General features: G+C 38.0%; 1 protein-coding gene across 1 annotated transcript in view; it reads right to left on the reverse strand.

Moving 5' to 3' along the window:
- Positions 1 to 18,299, reverse strand: part of MTMR7 (myotubularin related protein 7) — a 38,556-nt gene that overhangs the window by 10,905 nt on the left and 9,352 nt on the right. Inside the window, exons 3-9 of the mRNA XM_031060323.1 lie at positions 18,084 to 18,146; positions 17,984 to 18,005; positions 14,710 to 14,867; positions 12,987 to 13,115; positions 10,136 to 10,270; positions 5,195 to 5,327; positions 320 to 429 (exon numbers count right to left, since the gene is read on the reverse strand). Of these exons, the coding sequence (XP_030916183.1) occupies positions 320 to 429; positions 5,195 to 5,327; positions 10,136 to 10,270; positions 12,987 to 13,115; positions 14,710 to 14,867; positions 17,984 to 18,005; positions 18,084 to 18,146 (750 nt within the window). The remainder of the gene's footprint in view (positions 1 to 319; positions 430 to 5,194; positions 5,328 to 10,135; positions 10,271 to 12,986; positions 13,116 to 14,709; positions 14,868 to 17,983; positions 18,006 to 18,083; positions 18,147 to 18,299) is intronic.

Here is an 18,299-nt window from a genome sequence, read left to right on the forward strand (position 1 = left end):
GGAAAATAGGGAAAAAAACAGTAACAATCACTCTCCGGGAGTAAAGTAAGGACATTCAAATGTCTGCCACAACAAGACACATGCTAGTAGAGGCTTCAGCACAAAAGAACACAAGATTTTGTTTACTATTTTAGAAAAATATCAATACAACAGCACCTAAGAATCATCTCTCCTCATACACAGAGCACTGCAAGATGGGTTTTTTTCAGGTATAACATCACTGAAGAGATAACAGAAGTTACCCATAAGCAGAGAATTTGGTCCTCATTTTCTGTGTATCTGCTTACTCCAAGTTTTGTTCTCATTTTACACACTTTACCTTCGCAATAAAAATGCCAGCGTCCATAATGGCTTTGATGTGCTTCAGCCAGCCAGAATTTTCTAGGCCCCACAGAAAGTCACTCATTGAAGGTGATTTCAGCTCACAAACTGCAAAATAAGATACATTTTAAATGCATAGTAGATAGAGTCCCTTAGGCTTCATTGACTGTTCAGCCTTGGAGTTACCTCTTCTTCAGATATCCACTGTGTAAAATATGCATCTTTTGAAAAGAATGCTCATGTTTTGAACATCTCTGCCAAATTTAACCTTCGAGAAACATATGTATTTGAGAAATTGGGCTGCATCAAATTTCACCCAATATGTTGACTTAATTTAAAAAGGAAAGCTGTCATAAAACCTATTGCAAACAAATTCAAATCCATCCTTCTCTGAAGCATGTATTTTCCAAAATTGTGTTGGGAGGAAGTTTTCAAACCCCTGGGAGGATTTCATGTATTTGATGATGAGGGCTTGGAAACAGAAAGCATTTGCTTTCTGCTGTTGGACAGGCAGACAGACACCTGAGTGGTTCCCCTGCCTCCTACTCCCAGCACCACAGATGATGGTGCTTGAGTTAAAGTGGTTCACTCCACAGTTCTCCATCCCTGAATTAAACCTTATTAAAGCTTCACTTGGAGTCAAAAAGTATTCTGATGGTGAGGACAAGACATAATCCATCAAGGAAAATATTTTTCTGAAAATCTTCCAAACACTATGCCACATTTGAAGAAAAAAAAAATAGCCCAGTTTTTACTCTAAGTTCCTATTCTGCTTTATCCAAGTATCTATTTTTTTACTAATAAAGAGTTTGTGGTATCAGAAGAAAAAAAGCAATCAGAATCTAAATAAGGCACCTCAATCCAGCAAAAAACATACTGAATGAAATTTTCTGCAATCTATTTTCAACAGTAAGATGCTAAAATCACCCTTAAAAAGACTACATCTTTATTTTGATCCATGTAGAGTTATACTGTCTTTTAAAGAAAAAATATATTAGCCAGTGAAATTAATTTTCAGAGTACAGTGAAAAACATCATGTCTTTTACTGAGTTAATGTATGATCTGTCAATTACTAATGTCTTAGTAAGTCTCTTGTGGTCTAGAAATCTTAAAAGACTCAGTTATTTATGGCCATTATGGCCATTGGCCAATAGCTTTATTTTCCTTCAGTGTAATTGAAATTTAATTTTACAAGCCAAAGACAGAGGTTATACCATATCTGAACTCTCTGATTGTCCTAACTCCATTTAGTTCAGAAGCAAAATGGCCTAATGTGTCCATACAAAGTCTTGCAATGTTTATATGTTAGGCCCCTTCCAGATGGTTATTTTAAAAGTAATTTTTGGAGGATATTTTTAAAGATGCAGAGATAGCAGCACTGAAAGCAAACAGCTTTCCACATGATTAATGTTTCTGTGCAGATGGAAGCATGACCAATTAGTGGCTGAATACTGGCTGAAGCTGCTGTCTCTATTTACAAAAGCCCAAGGTAAAGGCTGAAACTGTGCTTTGCTCATTCCCAATCCCAAATTGGAGTCAATATTTACTGACCACTTCACTGTGCAAAGTCCATATTGTCCTAAATGCATACACTGGACATTTCACATGACTTTGGCAACTGATCTGGACCCTAGTACTGAGTTCAATTATGAATTCAGTTATCCCAAAGGGAAAGGGCATTTCCATCTCAGCAAAAAAGGTACTAAAATCTTAGAGAAATATGGCCTGCTTCATGCACAGGAAAATCAAGAGCCAACAGGCAGAGCTCTGGGAATTCCAGCAATGCACCCAAATCTCAGAGTGGGAGGAGGAAAAAGGGCACACGCTGGAAACTGTCTCTTCCACCAAAAGTACCAGAGGGGTGTGCTGGACTAGTCCCCCATTTGTGGCAGGACAGCCATAAGCAGAGGAAGGAAGAATTACTGTGGGCCAAACCCACTGGGTTTCTCCCTGCCTGATCAGTCCTAGAAGACCAAGGACCAGAGAGCTGCTCCTACATCACAGCAAGTACTGCTCCTGGTCTGAGGAGAGGAGAAGCTCATATTTGCTGTTTAAATACAGACAGGGAGCATGTGGGGCCATCAGCTCAGTGCACAACACACAGGAGTCAGGTCTCAGCTGGGCCTGGGTGTGCAGCACAGCCCTCCCCATCCCAAGTGCCAACAGCAGCCTCAGGCAGACCTGGGATCTTTAGCAAGAAAGGTCCCTGTGTAACGTCATTCTAATGTTAAAAACTGTTTCAAGGAAGTTTACACACAGGATCAAAATTATCTCAAGGTTCTTCACATAGACCCATCTATAAATGGAGAAAAATAAAAATCCATACTATATTAAAGGCAGCAGAGATAATTTTTTTTTCTGAAAGGAACTTCCATCATGTTGAAATGCATTTCACTTCCACGATACAGTCAAATCTCAACATTTTTTGCATATTCTGAAAAAAATCTTATTCTAAAAATTTCATCATTTTATAATGCTGTTATAATTAGCCAAAAATCAACATTATACTAGGGAAAATATATGTTAAAATAAGATAAATTGGCTTGAAATAAAGTTACTAAAATCACAAAGCTGAAATCAATTTTTCAGCTACTAAAACAAAATAGTATTTTATTTATTAAGAAATAAATTGTTATTAATTTTAACTACTAAAATAAAATATTGATATTTTTATAAGTATAAATTATTTCCTCAGCTTCCCCCCCCAAAAAAATGAATAATTAAGTGAATACATTCCTAATATAAGTGCATTTTCTAATGGAAAACTGAATACTAAATTTTTTTTTCAAATTTTCTTAACATTGGAAGTTATTTAAAATTGTATATTGCAAATAATCTGCAGTCTGGCATGTGAAGATCCTCTGCGCTTCACTTCTGCTTAGCACCAGTAAATTGAATGAAACTGGCCTTGCATTTCAGCAACACATCTAGCCAACTGTATCTTGATGTCCTCTTTCATGCTGTATGCATCTAAGCAACAATACAGCTCACATTAACCTAAAATCAGTTTTCATCAGCCTCATTTGTCTTTTCAAAGGTTTTATGCACCTTATAAAGTCTTAGTAGAGATCATGAGCAGCAGACCCACTTTCTAAAGAGTAGTATGATGCTTTACTTGAGATTCACATAGGTACAGTGATATTGCTATCTTATTTATGTATTATTTTAATTATTTACATATTTTTATTGATATTGATAATACATCACTAATTGATAATTATTGATATATTATTGAGGTATTAATTGATAAAAAATTAAAGTAATATTAAATTTTATCATCCTTGACAGTCTTTTTGGTTCTAGGTCTCTCTGTATGCTCAAGTCAGGTAAAAAGTCACCAGAAAAACAGATTAAGAGACACATACAAATGGAAAAAGATAAAAAACTACCTAGCATCTTACATGAGGAAAGCCCTAGTACACTAAAAGTCATAAGATTTTTCTTTTAAAAAGTTCTTAACTTCTCTGATTTTTAATCTTATCAGTCAAGTTGCTACATGAGAGATTTCAACACAGCCAATATAAAATCCAGTAAAAATGCAGATGTTTTAACCATACAGCTTATTTGAAAATAGATGCTAAGGATTTGTGCCCTCCAAGCAGCCTGAAGTGTTAAATAGATTTCAAGTTACCTTGTTACATGCAAGTTTTGGCCATGGACCAGTGTCATGAACTTCTGTCTCAAAAATTATACACAGTACTGCCCATGCAGCCAGACTGGTTGTTTACTATTTTAACATTGATAGTTTTGAGTTGAACAAATAAAGGGACCTGTTTACTCATCCAGCCTATCTCCTAGCCAAACAAGACTTCCTAGTGAACAAAAAATCTGTTTTCCCCACCACTGTTTTCCTTAGACCAAGAAAACTCTCATGAATAGATGTTTTACCTGCGTCCCACTTTAATGCTGGTTTCCATAAAATGCTCTAATTTGAAAATAGAGCATGGCTTCCCTATCATGGAAAATTTAAGCACTTCTTAGATTTCAAATTTACATTTGCATGCATTCAGTGGGAGACAGATGAAGTGTAAAAGAGCATGGGCAGAGCATCAAGTCAAGAACAAGATAAATGAAGCTGATCTGGGAGGTGATGCAAGGTGTTGTTGATGTACCTGAAGTAAATATGGAGACATGGTGGGGTGAGCACTGTTTCCTATTTGCTTGTTAAAAGACAAGGATGGCTTATTTATCCTTGCTTTTTTCCCAGATGACCTCTAAACAGTTATGTACTGCAAATATGAAATGGCAGAACAGTTTTGCTGGTTTAAATACTGCTAACTATTTATAAAGCAAATGGCAGTGATTTCCATGGGATATTGAAGGTGATGAATTGTTACACTCATTGACTGTAAATTTCATTACTAGACCTGATGTGATACGTTCTATGCAGGGCATGAATAAGTTTCTGTTAAAATTCACAGTCTAAAATGCTCAACTACCTTATATGAAAATCCCACCATAGATTTTCTGAGCTTTAAAAAAAAATCAGTTGGTATTTTCCACTAGCCTTGAAGTCAGCAATAAGGGATTTTTTTTTCATTTCACCATCAAAATGTAAATTTCAAAAAAAGACAGAGTAGCAGTAAGGTGTACAGAATTAAAATTAATTTTGTCATTAAATGATATCTGGATTTCAGCTAGGAAACAAGGTGTTTTCACAATTAAGAAATCACCAACCAGAATTTGCCATGATGCTCCATTGCACAAGTCCCATTAGCCAGCAGACAGCTGCATGCAGCTGCAATAGATAAAGATTGCTTTCCATGTTCTTTTTTTCACTGCTGCTGATTTCAGAGCAGTTATTCTGATTTCTTTGACAGAAGGATCAATTATTTTCCTCTAGTTCCCAATGAAGATCCCAATGAATATTACCTTCAAGCATCTTCTGCAGACTATTTCTCATAACATGGATGTTCTCAATGCCTATGAATTGAAACTTGATGTTGGAGTAGTTGTCTTCATTTTCATATCCCTTCCCTGCTGCTCTGTTTGCCATTGCATTGAGCTGAAAAACAGGGAAAACTGGATGAAAACCAGTAGCAGAATCTTCTCAAAACAAACCTTGTGGTCTACAGCAATAAATCAGAGCGGTTTAAGTCAGTCACAAATAGGAAGCATTTGCCACAGTGCCAACACAAGGGGCTCTGAATCTGGGATCTGTTCACAGCCTCTTGCAGGGCGCTGGGCTGCTGAGTCTCCGATATCCCTATTTCACACCCTTTGAGTGAAACTTTATTAGTGAGGTTAAACACAAAATCCTCACGGCTTAGGCAGGATTCCCCTGCAGGAGCATAAAGGTTTTAATGTAAAGGGCAGTTTTGATTTTATGTTGGATCAGCATTATGTTTACCAGCAGAACAACCCAGGAGGTGGCAGTGTCTCATCTGCCGTGCCACTGGCTCAGAGCCTGTGCGCACTCTAGTGTCGCCCAAGTCACTGAATTTTACTGCTCTAACCATCCAAAAGCTGATACAGCTTACTTCTTTGAAGCTTGCAATAATGAATAGGGAGCTGGAGTAGTTTTTCCTAATTTTATAGTTACTTGGCTCTTGTTGAGTAAGACTACAAAATATTTGAATTGACAAAATTACCACAAAAATTTCCATCTGCAATGCACAGCTATCAAAGGAGTTGCTGTGCCTCAGCAAAAATACTTTCAGCTGAAAGTTTTGTCTTCAAATCTGTTACTTGCTTCCTGTCATGGGAAAGTGACTACATACTTCTTTAGTTCAGTTTTCTCAAGCATAAAATTAAGGCTGTTGTTAATGTTTATTTTCCCCTTTTTGGAACCCTTAAGTGGGAAGGAAAACTATCTGCCAAGCTCCTTATGCCAAATTGTGATCTTTGGGCTGAAAACTAAAGCTGATAAAAATTAATTGAGTACTTTTACTTTTTTTAATAAGTCTTTTTAGCTAAATTATTCTTTTATTAAGTACCTATCTACTTTTTTTCTAATTTTTTTTAGCAAAATCTCACAGTGCAATGGAAAGAAATTGTCTTTTTGCATAAAGTCTATGCTTTTCTGTGAAATTCATGCTGTAGTGCTGGGGGCCTTCAAAGTTCCCAAGAAATATGAAGGCTCTGAGAGTGACAAAGCAGCTCAAGTGGCAGAACCTCCATGCCTCCAAGCACAACTCACAGCTTCTGCTCAGGAAAGATTTAAGAAATAAATAATAAAGGATTTAGACTCCACTGGGCATCAATTGGACAAAAAGTGACTAAGCTTCATTTCAGTGAGAGCCAATGCTCATGAAAGAGTAAAAAAAGTCTCTCTTAGGCATTGCCTAGGGGACAAGAGGCTGTGCAGATAACTCTGTCTCCAGTTTATTTCCCAATAGTGCAGGCAGTACTATTGAATCACTGCTTCCGTGGTCACATCTGAAAGTCACAATAATATATTTCAGTGCTTAGCTGATGGCATCCTGGGATATAAAAGAATGTCTCCTTTTCTGACCTCTTCCACCCCCAAAACACATACTCCCAATATTCAATTTTAATTTGGAGCCAATATACACAATTGAGGATTGATTGTCTGATGCTGTCTTTCCTCAAACCAAGATGAAGAAGCCCAGCTTTTTGACATTATATGTCAAAATAGGCTTCCAAGGACCAAACCTGGTATCTTAACTTTCCAAGGAAAGAGCTAAAAAGTTATATTTGTGGACCATCTTTAGGAGTTGAAGCATTGCATGAATTTCATGACACAATAGAAGAAACCACACTCTGGATAGGAACCTGGGCAAAAATCCAACATTTTTGATTTATACGAATCTTGGGCAAAATTTCTTTTAACTTGTAGTATGCAATTCAGGAAAGAGCAGGAACAAAGAAACTCCATTCTTGTCTATCACCATCAGTCTGCTGATGTTTTGACTATCAATGGACAATAAAAAAACATACAGCCTGTGAACGGCATGTCAGTTAAGGACAGAGTCCTCTGTGTGACTTGCTACAAAGATATTAATTATCTGCTGAATCCTAATCTTTCTCTTTTGAAGTTGACATCAGTGTTCTTGTATAAACAAAATGAGGCAGTCTCTTTCTGCAGCAGCCTATAGCTTCAGGAAGAAGGATCTGTACGGATGAGTCTCAGCCACCAGAAACCCCTGAAACATAAATGAAAAACATCTATGCTCTAACTAACCCAGTACTCAGCACATTAATACCATTAACTGTTCCTGCAGCAGAGCAATCTTATCACAAATATCCTTTCTTAAAGGGCAATCTGAAATGGCACTCTTCGAAAGTAAATAAATATAAGGTTAAATTTGCAAGGCTTTCTAACACTCATTTATTTTAAATACTGTCAGTTGCCAAACTTTGCAGCTGCCACAATATTTACTAACAAGTTTTCCACATCATCTACCAAAATTCCATCTGCTGCTCTTAAAGTAGTTGTTGTGAAGCTATCTAAATTGTGCATGTCCTTGATTAATCTCAGTGAATATGAAGATACAGCCTGTAAAGGCAGAAGACCCCACTTGCAAGATTTCCTGGCATTTTCTTTAATCTGGAAGATAACCAAATCCAGTCTTGTTATAATGTGTTTTAGTCATGAACACTAAGTCTACATTAGCTTCTTCTGTGATTACATAGAGAAATGACAGTGGCTTAAGTAAATTTGTATTTGGTGATCCTGATATACTCAAATGAAGTGGAAGCAAAGCTTTCTTCCACAGACAAATCTTTTGTTTTGAAAATTATCAAATGCAATGAGGGAAGAGCACTTGGGAATACTGAATTGAAGGATCCATCAAGATTCATGATCTTTATAAGGAGCTGGTTCTTATGAGCAATGAGGCAAACAGCTTTTTAACTGCCTACAGGAATGGAAAGCCTTCCACCAGACTGGATATCTTATCTTTACATTTGTTAAAGGTTCCCTGAGGAACACCAGGAAGCACTTCCACTGATACCTATCCATTGCTATATGCTCTACATTTATAAATGCATTATCAGGTGCAAAATTGTAACAAGGCTGTATTTGGCATCTGGGATCACCGGAGCTTTGCAGGTCTGTCCATTTTTGCTGCACAGAGAGTAGTAGGAATCTGGTATACATATTTCTTTACATCAAAACTTTTTTTTAACAAAACAGTTAAGTGAAAATAAACAGTCTTCATCTCCTGACTAGCTCCTGAAAAAGCCAGCATTGCTGGAAATGGGCTGGCACGCATGGCTAAGTGAGCCTAATTCAGTCTCTCCACACCCTCCATAAAGTATGGGCTTTTTTCACTGCACACAGAAGGTGTCTCAAAGTAATTTACCAGAAAAAAAATTAAAGGATGGGTCCTTCCTGTTATTACCTGGTAAAACATTATTAATAACCAAGTCAGTAAGTCATTAGCAATAAACTGACTGCCTTAAATAGGGAAGAGTAGCAATACCATCAGACAGGAAACAAGCTATAACTATTATTACACACAGAAAACTGTTAAACAAGCATTATTTAGGCAGCTAGGTCTGTCATCCGTGTCTAATGCCCTTTCTGAACACAATGGTACCAATCCTTTTCTACTGCTCATCACAATTCACTTGCTTCAGGACCACAAGTAAGCTGGTAGCATCCTTGTCTTCCCAACAAAACAGAGGGAACTGAAGGTGAAAGTAGTTACCAGATTACACAGCCCTTGGTGTGACTTGGGTCAATGAGAGATGCCAAGGCCCTCATTTTCTGTCTGCTGCCTCCCATTAGAGCTGTGAGCACTCACAGCACCTTCCCACCAATGCTCATGCCTTCAGTCAACAGCCATGCAGCTTCCTTGTATCTGCTCCAGCTCTGCCAGGTTTGCCCTTCCTCACTCCATTTCTCACGTTTCTCAGCTCTACTCACCTTGCCCTTGCCCCTCTGTCTTCTGATCTCAGGATAATGAAACAGCTTCCTTCTTCCTTTTCCTCCAGCATTTATTCTCCTTTTTTTTCTTTTTCTCATGCTATAGTTAATCCTATACCTACAAGGGATTCTGTGGAGGTTTGCCTCTTTATTTTCTTCTCTTCAGAGGCTCTGGCTGCTGGTAGTATAAGAAAGAACATATCCCTACTCTCACCTCCAGATACTGAAGCCGATCTAGTCTTTATCACCTTGAGCTGTTTGCTAGCATGACAATTTTGATACAAAGTTTTCTTAGCTCCCAATCTCTTCTAGATCATTATTGAGTTTCTATATTTCTCCATACCATAATTTTTTTCTAGAGCTTTTTTCTTGGCCAGAGGTTTTTAATCAATTACAGATATAGCATCTGATGTCACTATTTATCATATTTCAGAAAATCTCTTAAAACCACCAAAGTGCTGGAGATATTTAAAGGTCTCTTCCATTCCTGTGATCTCAGTGACTTGTCTTTCTATAGCCTTATGCAGGGTTCATTGGAATTTTCTCACTTCCAGGAGAAATCATTCATGGAGAATTATAGTATAAGCAGTCAGAGGTTTGCAACATTACAAACAATTGTAAATACATCTTATAATGGGAATTATTTGTGCCAATCTCATCAGAAATATACTTACTTGATAGCTCCTTTGTGTGTGTAAAACAGCTACAACTACACATTATTTACTTTCCTGTATCTCGACATTTTGCTAAGAACAAGAAAAGGGAAAGGTTCAGTGTAAAGGAGAAAATTCTCCCAGAGATAATACCGTGGTCAAGGTTCCTAGTTAAGATTCCCCTGATAAATCCTCATATACCTGTGGAGTTAGACAGGCGCAACTAAGATCAGAAGTGCCTTGGTCAATCACTCAGGTTGTGTGTCTTCCCTAATGGATCCAGCCCAGACTCAGTCTTGCTATGAGCAAGAAATGCAATGTACTTACTTTGGGTCGAGTGTCAACAACATAGATGAAATCACTGCCTGGATTGGCTTTTCTGATGGCCTGGAGCATCTGTTCATCCTCAAGGCATCGAGCACTAAAGCCAGATAAAGGCTGGCTGCTTCTACATATGGAGGCCTGCAGAAAAGAAGACAAACAAACAAAAAACCTTACAGAATTATAAAGTAGAAATTATTTAGCATCCAGAAGCATTTACAAAACCAGATCATTAGATGTTTGCATAGATGTACAATTACATGAGAAAGGCAGAATGGTAAAATTAATAAATACATTCTTTTTAATTACACGTTAATAAATACATTATTTTTTTTAAGGCAAGGAAGCATTAAAACAATCCCATTGGCTCAAATTCAGTCTTGAATATGGATTTTAGAGCTATTTTAAGTATTGTATTTCCCTAATGTGGACTAACTCCTGAAAGGTGATATCTTGAGGGTGAGTACAGCCTTGAAATCATAAGAACATTGATATACCAGAAAGAATAGGTCCTTTTGTACTCACACTTACCAGGTACCAGACTGATTACAGCCAACCTATACCAGTGCCTGCTTTACTAAACAGCCTGACAGCATGAGTCCAGCAAACAAAAATGTATGACATGCAACCAGATCACAAATGATGGGGTATTTTTAGCACTGCCTTAGGAAAAAGACCTCACTGCATAAGAAGTGGGTCAGGCAGCCTGACTCCTGGAGTACTTGTATTAAGCAGGGCTACTGAAGGAGGCAAGAGAGCTTCTCCACAGACCCATCAAGATCACCTTCTTTCCAGATGAAACCAGGAAAGTAGAAACAAACTGTGAAATAGGCAGGCAATTTTTATTTTTGCTAGGCAGAGGACAGCTAGATTTACAGAAGGCAAGCGGATAATATGCGCACTTTCTAAGCACTGAACACAACCATGAAGAGAATCTGCCTACTGAAGGTCACAGCCTCTGCAGGCTGTCCTGCAGATTATTTATTACTGTGAGAAAGGACATGCTTTTTTCAGTCACATCTTTGAACTATCAGTAGTTACTCAGTAAAGTATGAGTCTTTCAGAGGGAAACCCAGAATTGTGTGAGATCCTGTTCATACTTTATTAATGGTTTTTCAAACAGGTTCTTGTTATTTAGAGTTTAGTCTTCTGATCAGCACATATTCCAGTGATTTATTACATGCTATTGCATAACTGAACAGATAGTTCCAGACTTTGATCTTATCATATTCACACAGACTGTGTAAGATGCGGAGGTGTCACATCACCACTGAATTTGTCAGGATGAAGGAGCTGTGTGAAAGTTCTGGCTATGAAGGACTGAATGAGTGGTACCTGTCTCCTCTGCATGCAGCAGGCTCTTCCCAAACTGCTGATAAATCTTACCCCTTTCCTGTCCATTACCCTATTTACTGGCAACCTCCAAACTCACAAGGAGGTATTTCCTCCAAAACTGCATTTCCTAGCTCTTTAAACTATAAATGTTCCAGGACTAAACACAATACTTCAGATCCTGGTACTTTGAACATTAACCTGAACTTCAGCCACAGCAGGGAAAACATTCAGGCTGAAACATGAAACTCATCCAAGATGAATTACTATATATTCATGGTAATCTACCTGACCCTGAAACCTTTTCTTTCACTGAGGTTTGGAAATGTCCAAGTGTTTTGAATCCTAGATATCTATGTTTGGACATAGTTGATCGTGCACGTGATTAACTCTGAAAAATTTAACCTGAAGAAAATGTTTTTAAAATATTTAATTTATGCAGAGATTGTATTTACTATTTAAATCTTCCTATTCTCCACTTCATTGTAAATTTCACAGATCTTTATGGAAGCAATTCTCTGATGAAATACAGGGTAAAGGAGGAAAAAAAAAGTCTCATTCCTTTTTTCTGAAGCTTAAATCTATTATAAGGGCTGCTGTAAAGGCAAGACTCCATTGAGATTGTAGCTTATGATTTGTGCTTGTGACATTCTGCAGAAATATGTCCCAGCCTGTGTGGCAAATGCTACAGAAACCCTGTAAGCCCAGACTAGCTCTGTCTCTTGGAAGGTCCTGACTTTCCCCCAGCTCTAGGGAAGACCTCTCAGTGCCACTCTGGATTGAAGCAGGAGTCACACAGATCCTTTGAGAGTACAAAGGGGACATAATTCTCCAAACTGGTAATGACAGCTGAGCTAAGGCAGTCCCTAAGGGGCTGGAACACAAATGTAAAAACACCCAGTTTGGGGATCCTTCAATCCAAGGGTCTCCTTTCTCACCTCAGCTGCTAGAAACAGAAATACAAGTAGTCTAGGTACAGCCTTTGCTACGGAGAGGGGAAGGTGGAACTCCTCACTTGCAGACAAGGAGAATCTCTTCAGCAAAACCACAACACACTGCTCAGCCAAAATTTAGTAGCTGTTATATCCAACCTTTCTGTGTCTTTTCACAGACCTTTTCTTGAAAAGCTGCTCCTAATTCTCTAAATCATGCAAGTATAATTTCTGACTTCCTCAACCTGGTCTCAGGCTACCAGATCCAAAATTGCTGTGTTCTCCTCCCAATCAGCTACTAAGCCGCCTGCTACTGGCCTTTGCTGCTCTGCCCCCCGTGTGTCAGGGCCTCTTGTACTACTCCACTCCCTTGTGATACAGGGATCATCTATTTTTTGTGTTAGCTGGAGGATGAAACTGGTTTTAAATGTCTGCATTAAATGTCTATTAATGAACTAATCACACTAACCAGCCTACACTAATATTTTTTTAATTAAAGAAACACCGATTTTGTCTTGCAAAACCTTACTAGAAGAATTATGAGGCCAAGGCCAAAATAAGCAAACACTTTGAGGTCACAAATTCACACTTACACTGTTGCCCTTGCAGTAGTAGGAAAGAGCTGGGAAACGCCTTCGGCTGCGAAATTTGGAACTCCCCACTATGATGTGTGCAGTTGCAGACTTTGGTACATAGACTTCTGTAGGATAGGAGTCACAGACCTGTGAAAGGAAACTCTGTTTGTTTGGTCTGCAAGGTACAAGTAGCATTAGCCATTTCCACAGCAAAAACAAAATACCAAGGAACTCAAGACCTCAGGGAATAATTGTTATTATTGTACACATATCAATGCCGTTTCTCAAAACATTATTTTGAAGCTGGAATGTGTTAATCCTAAATCACAGATGAAAAAACTGAAGCAAAAGGGTTGAAGGGCTGTATTCCCAAATGTTAATTCATGTCTTGTTGAGAACAGACAAGTTTAACATACATTCATCCCAGAAAGGATTTACTGTTATGTATAGCAAGGTTGTATTTACAACTGCAGTGTCCTCTGTAGCAGAATTTGGGAGTAAGGATGGGGGTGGGTGAGTGTCTCTGCTAGGAGGGGACAATAATGGGAGGGCTATAATAATATAGACAAATAATAATAGAGCCAATTTTTCAGAAAATTTGATAATAAAAAAAGGACAAAAATAGGGACACGTTGACAAGAAATTAAGCCACATGAAATGAGGCTACCAAAAGCCCTGACAATGCCTACCACTTCTGAGAGGAACCTGATAAGCCTGGAAAAAAAGCCCCAAATTACCTCTGAAGACAAGTGAGACCAGAGATGGAATCCTGTTTTTACCCCCTTTTCCTGACATTGTCTGTAGCATTCTGACTGGGGTCAGAAGGATATTCAGTATCTGCCTTTGACTTTGTGAGATGACTAAAGCACTAAGAATGGCCAGGATTAAATTATTTTCTCAGTCAAGAGATATGTAATGAAAGAGAAAGGAAAGGAAGGGCTCGTGGTTACAGTTGTTGCTGTGGTGAACTGGATTTTATTTATTATGACATTTTTTCTACACTTTATCTTAAAAGAGATCATACATTTTTTTCCACTCATTTTAACAAAAAGAAAACAAACCCTGATAGCACATTCAGTCTTCTCTGAGAATGTCACAGTCCTTCCTTTACATGGATATGTTCCAGCAACAGAACCAATGGAGTGCATGGACAAACTTCCTTCAAAAATGTCTTGGTTATTATTTTTCACAATTAATTAACATTAAAAGTCCTTCAATTGTACAAGACCGAATGAGGAAGGACAGCAGACAGCTAGGAAGATTTACGACCACAAGATCACTGTGAAAATCACTGACAGTCAATCACAGATGCTTCAAAAGGAGTGTGGGAACAGCCAGTGAGGAAAAAATATTGCCAAGCTCACTATCTGGAACTTTTTTTTTCCTTAAAATTACTATGTAGTATTTTTACATAGCCCTACATATCAGGGAAACTCTTACTCACACACATAACCATAGGTATGACTTCAACTTCTTCCCAGGCAGCTGAACTCTAACATTTAAAACACAGTGGACTTACTTTCTGCTGTTCATTTCCACATCTGTTAAATGAAGAGCCATCCTTCCTCTCACTTTTTGTGTGCCATGTTATGTAAAGTAGTAGAGTAACTGCACTTTACTACATGTGTGTACAGCACTGAGCACAAAGAGATACTGCCACTAAGCACTATGGTGGTCCTCAGTCAGGCTGCTGATTGGCTGTACAGACAGCCTCTGTGACAGAAAAATCACAACAACTTACTCCATAGTCTCTGTTTACGTCACTAATCTGCCAATAGTTGTTTGGAACACCCATCCTGTTATATTCTTCATTGAGGTCCACAAGCTTCCACCCTTGCTCTCGTTCTTCTTTATCTAATTTTGGATTGAAGGAGAAGCAATACAGCTCTTCATATTTCACTGGGGAAAGAAATAAGCAAAGAAACAGAAAGGGTAAATTACTTCAGATTTCTCATCCTGAAATCACACTTCAATACCAGAACTTTGCATGGACCTTGATGCAGTTTCCTTTCAAAGAGTACAGTTTGCTTTACAAAAGCACACATTCTGCTTTATATCTACTGTCAAGTAAACTTTGAAAGTACACGCTCTTTTGTTATTTGTATATGTTCCAATGTATGTGCCTTAAGAGAAGTGCTACTTAAAACATACTGTTCTGCTAGTCTTCAGTAGATTTCTAAAAACCTTCCCCAGCACAAAGACAAAATGTCAGCAATATGCTTTCATCCAAAGAAAACTAAAGCCAATGCCAGAGTAAGCACTTGTTCTTCAAAAGAATTTGCTATCTAGAGGTAGTTTAGAAGTCCCTTTATTAATGTAACATCTATCCTGTGGCAAAGACAAAAGATATGAACAATGGATTTTGCAGCACATCCTTCCAAAAATGATTAAAAAAAAAACCCCTCAGTAGTCATTGTCCCTAATTAGGAAGGTTTCCAATAGATCCAAGGAAATCATAGTTTTGTAGACGGCAAAATTCAGTCCTTGAATTATTAGCAAATGCATTTGAGATGCACATGATGTAATAGCATAAAAGAAGCATGTGCTACATCAAATATTTTATCATCACCAGGAAGTTGTTTAAGCAGCTATGCCACCTTCCCCCTCAACCAGATACCATATATAAAAGTTTGGTGGTGCTGGAGTTTTTAAACTTTTTTAGGAGTATATCTGCATTTAATTAGTGTCTTAATCCTGGTGACCAGTGGCAGACAGACACCACTGCCATTGAATCCCAGCTGTTGCTGGGATGTTCATGTCAACTCTGTCAGGAACATACTGAAAATCAACAGAGTCTTGAGTAGGGGAAAAAAAATTATTTCCATATTGTCCAGCAGCTTAAACTCCTTCTGTATTCTCTAATTTCAAAATTCTGACATGGCACAGATTAGGAAAACATTCTGGTTTATTTCCCACATGTTAACCTAAAGTTTTAGCACAATCCACAAATCCAAGCTGAGCATTTGTTAGAAATCTGAGCTCCTGTTTTCACTGCCTTGTTGTCAAAGGCATCTGGATTTTCTTTCCAATGGACCTGCTGTTCACAGGTACAAGGAAAGCCTTTAAAAATCTACCTATGTATCCAGGTTACTTATGACTGAAGTCTGCCTCAACATTGTAAGTGTTATCACATGATGGTGTCTGCACATAGTAACAAAATTGTTCAAGTATTAGTAGTCAGTCCCTTACCACATCTTTGCCAGTGCTTATAGGACCTTTCCCAATCTTTCAGTAATTTTGCCATAAACTTCTGCAATCCTGTTATTAAAATGTAGTATCTGATGGTTAGCTTGTTTTACAAAATGGCTTAATTAAGCAAAAAGGCCAAATTCATCTGACAGCTTGACCTTATTAAAATTCTAGCAAAAATAAAATTAAACATAATCTTCACCTTTACTGTAACTAGGACATCAGATAGCATAGAACATGTTAAGCTGGCATTCGACATGAGCTTCTCTCAGGAATGAATGAAAAGAACAGGCAGAGAATGGAAAATAGAGCCTGAATAGGTCAAATTATCTGCTCATGGAATAAAAAATACCTTCTAATGCTGAGTAACCATATTATCCAAAGGAAGTACAGCTTCATGCCCTGACAAAATGACAGGGAAGAACACAGTCAGGTACAAATGACTCAGCTTGAATCAGAGCCTTCTAATTTTGAGTAGGTAGGCAAGATCTTATCCTGTCTCAAATCACGATCAGATAGTTTGCTGGAGAAGGAAAACTGCTGTGCAGCTAAACCATGCAAAGAGCTAATTCTACAGTGCTGTTACTGCATCTTCTTTACTCAGACCTTCTTGTCCACTGCAGTCAGTCACTGAACTTGTATTCAGGGTCCTCAGCTACTCTTCCTTTCATAATTCTGGTGCATAGCAGCATGCACACCTCCTCCTGCCTCTGAGAAAAAGGATTACGGAATCACATGCCTTCCAGCATACATGAACATGTACTTGCAGCTGAGGTGCATGGAATGAATCCAGATTTTCATCAGCAAAACCACTGATGGAATTTTTCTAATTGTTTAAAATTTCTCTGATTACTTTCACCCTGCATCACCTAGCTTACCAAGTTACTTCTGCTAGAGTTATGAGGTACTACAGCTACTATTAGTACTTTATAAGGCTCAGTAGCTGTGCTCGTGGACTGTGCAATTTTTGAGCCCTCTATACAGTAGATAAAATTGGTACTTTCCTAACAAGAAAAAAATTAAATCCAGTTGTTGTCAGCTTTGTAAATACTGTTAACAGATAATTTCTTTGCATACTGTTAAAATAATAATAAAGGACCAAAGCTGGTGTTATATTTATAAAGTCATAGTTTAAAATAAACAATCCAGAAGCTTTGTCAGTTGGGTCTTAGGAGAGCATAGTGCAGAGAGGAGCTATAATGTAGGCAATCAAATGTTGGGCTTTGATGCAACATTTGGTTTTTCATCGAAAAGGGGAAAAGTTTCAAAAGGATGTTGAACTGAATTCAGAAACACACAGGGCATATTCAAAATGTAGATAATAATAGGCAAATCACAGGCAGCCCAGTGAAATAAAACAACAGCTTGCTGCTAAACCTTTCATTGATTTTAAGGAATTTCTGCACAGCACAAAGCCTCAAAATGGAAATCTTGACAGGACCACTAAATTCATCATAAAGTTTTTGCTACAACAGGGACATAAAAGTTACCTGAATTTAGAATATTCTCCTAATTTACATTTACACAAGTCATCCAGCAAATGAGTTGCACACAATATATCTTTATAATATATTTCATGGCCCATGATGCCCTAGAGTATTGTTTTAAATAGAAGTTCATGTCATACTTTATGGAGTAAACTACTTGTTATAATGTGTTTTCTTCATTGATCTACAAATGATTATATCAATATTTCTCCCACAACGCATCTCTATTGAAACCTTTTTCTTAACCTGCAAAGGACAAAGATGCACAGATACATTTCTTCTGTTAAATTCCCCCTCCTCAGGATGAAGGCTGATTTTTGTGCTGGTTTTTTCCCATACCTGGCCGAGCCAGACGGATCAGGGATATGTAAACGTCATGGCAGTCTCGTTCCTGAGGGATCACCAGATGGATCACCTGGAAGTTCTTGCAGCGGATCAGTAAGGGGCAACCAGTGGCAGTGGTGGCTTGCTTCTCAATAGAGGAAATTTGGCTGTGGAGAACCTGAGGGGAATTGAAAAGAGTTATGCTAGTCAAATGTTTAAGAAGAAAAGCAATTATTTATAATGATGTGCCAGAGCAGGCACAGTAGCTTCCACTACTTTTTCAGAAAACCCTCATGCTCCTCCTCTTGTAGTTTGGTTCTATCACCAGCTT

The sequence above is a fragment of the Geospiza fortis genome, unplaced genomic scaffold (genome assembly GCF_000277835.1).
Source record: "Geospiza fortis unplaced genomic scaffold, GeoFor_1.0 scaffold40, whole genome shotgun sequence".
Lineage (NCBI taxonomy): Eukaryota > Metazoa > Chordata > Aves > Passeriformes > Thraupidae > Geospiza > Geospiza fortis.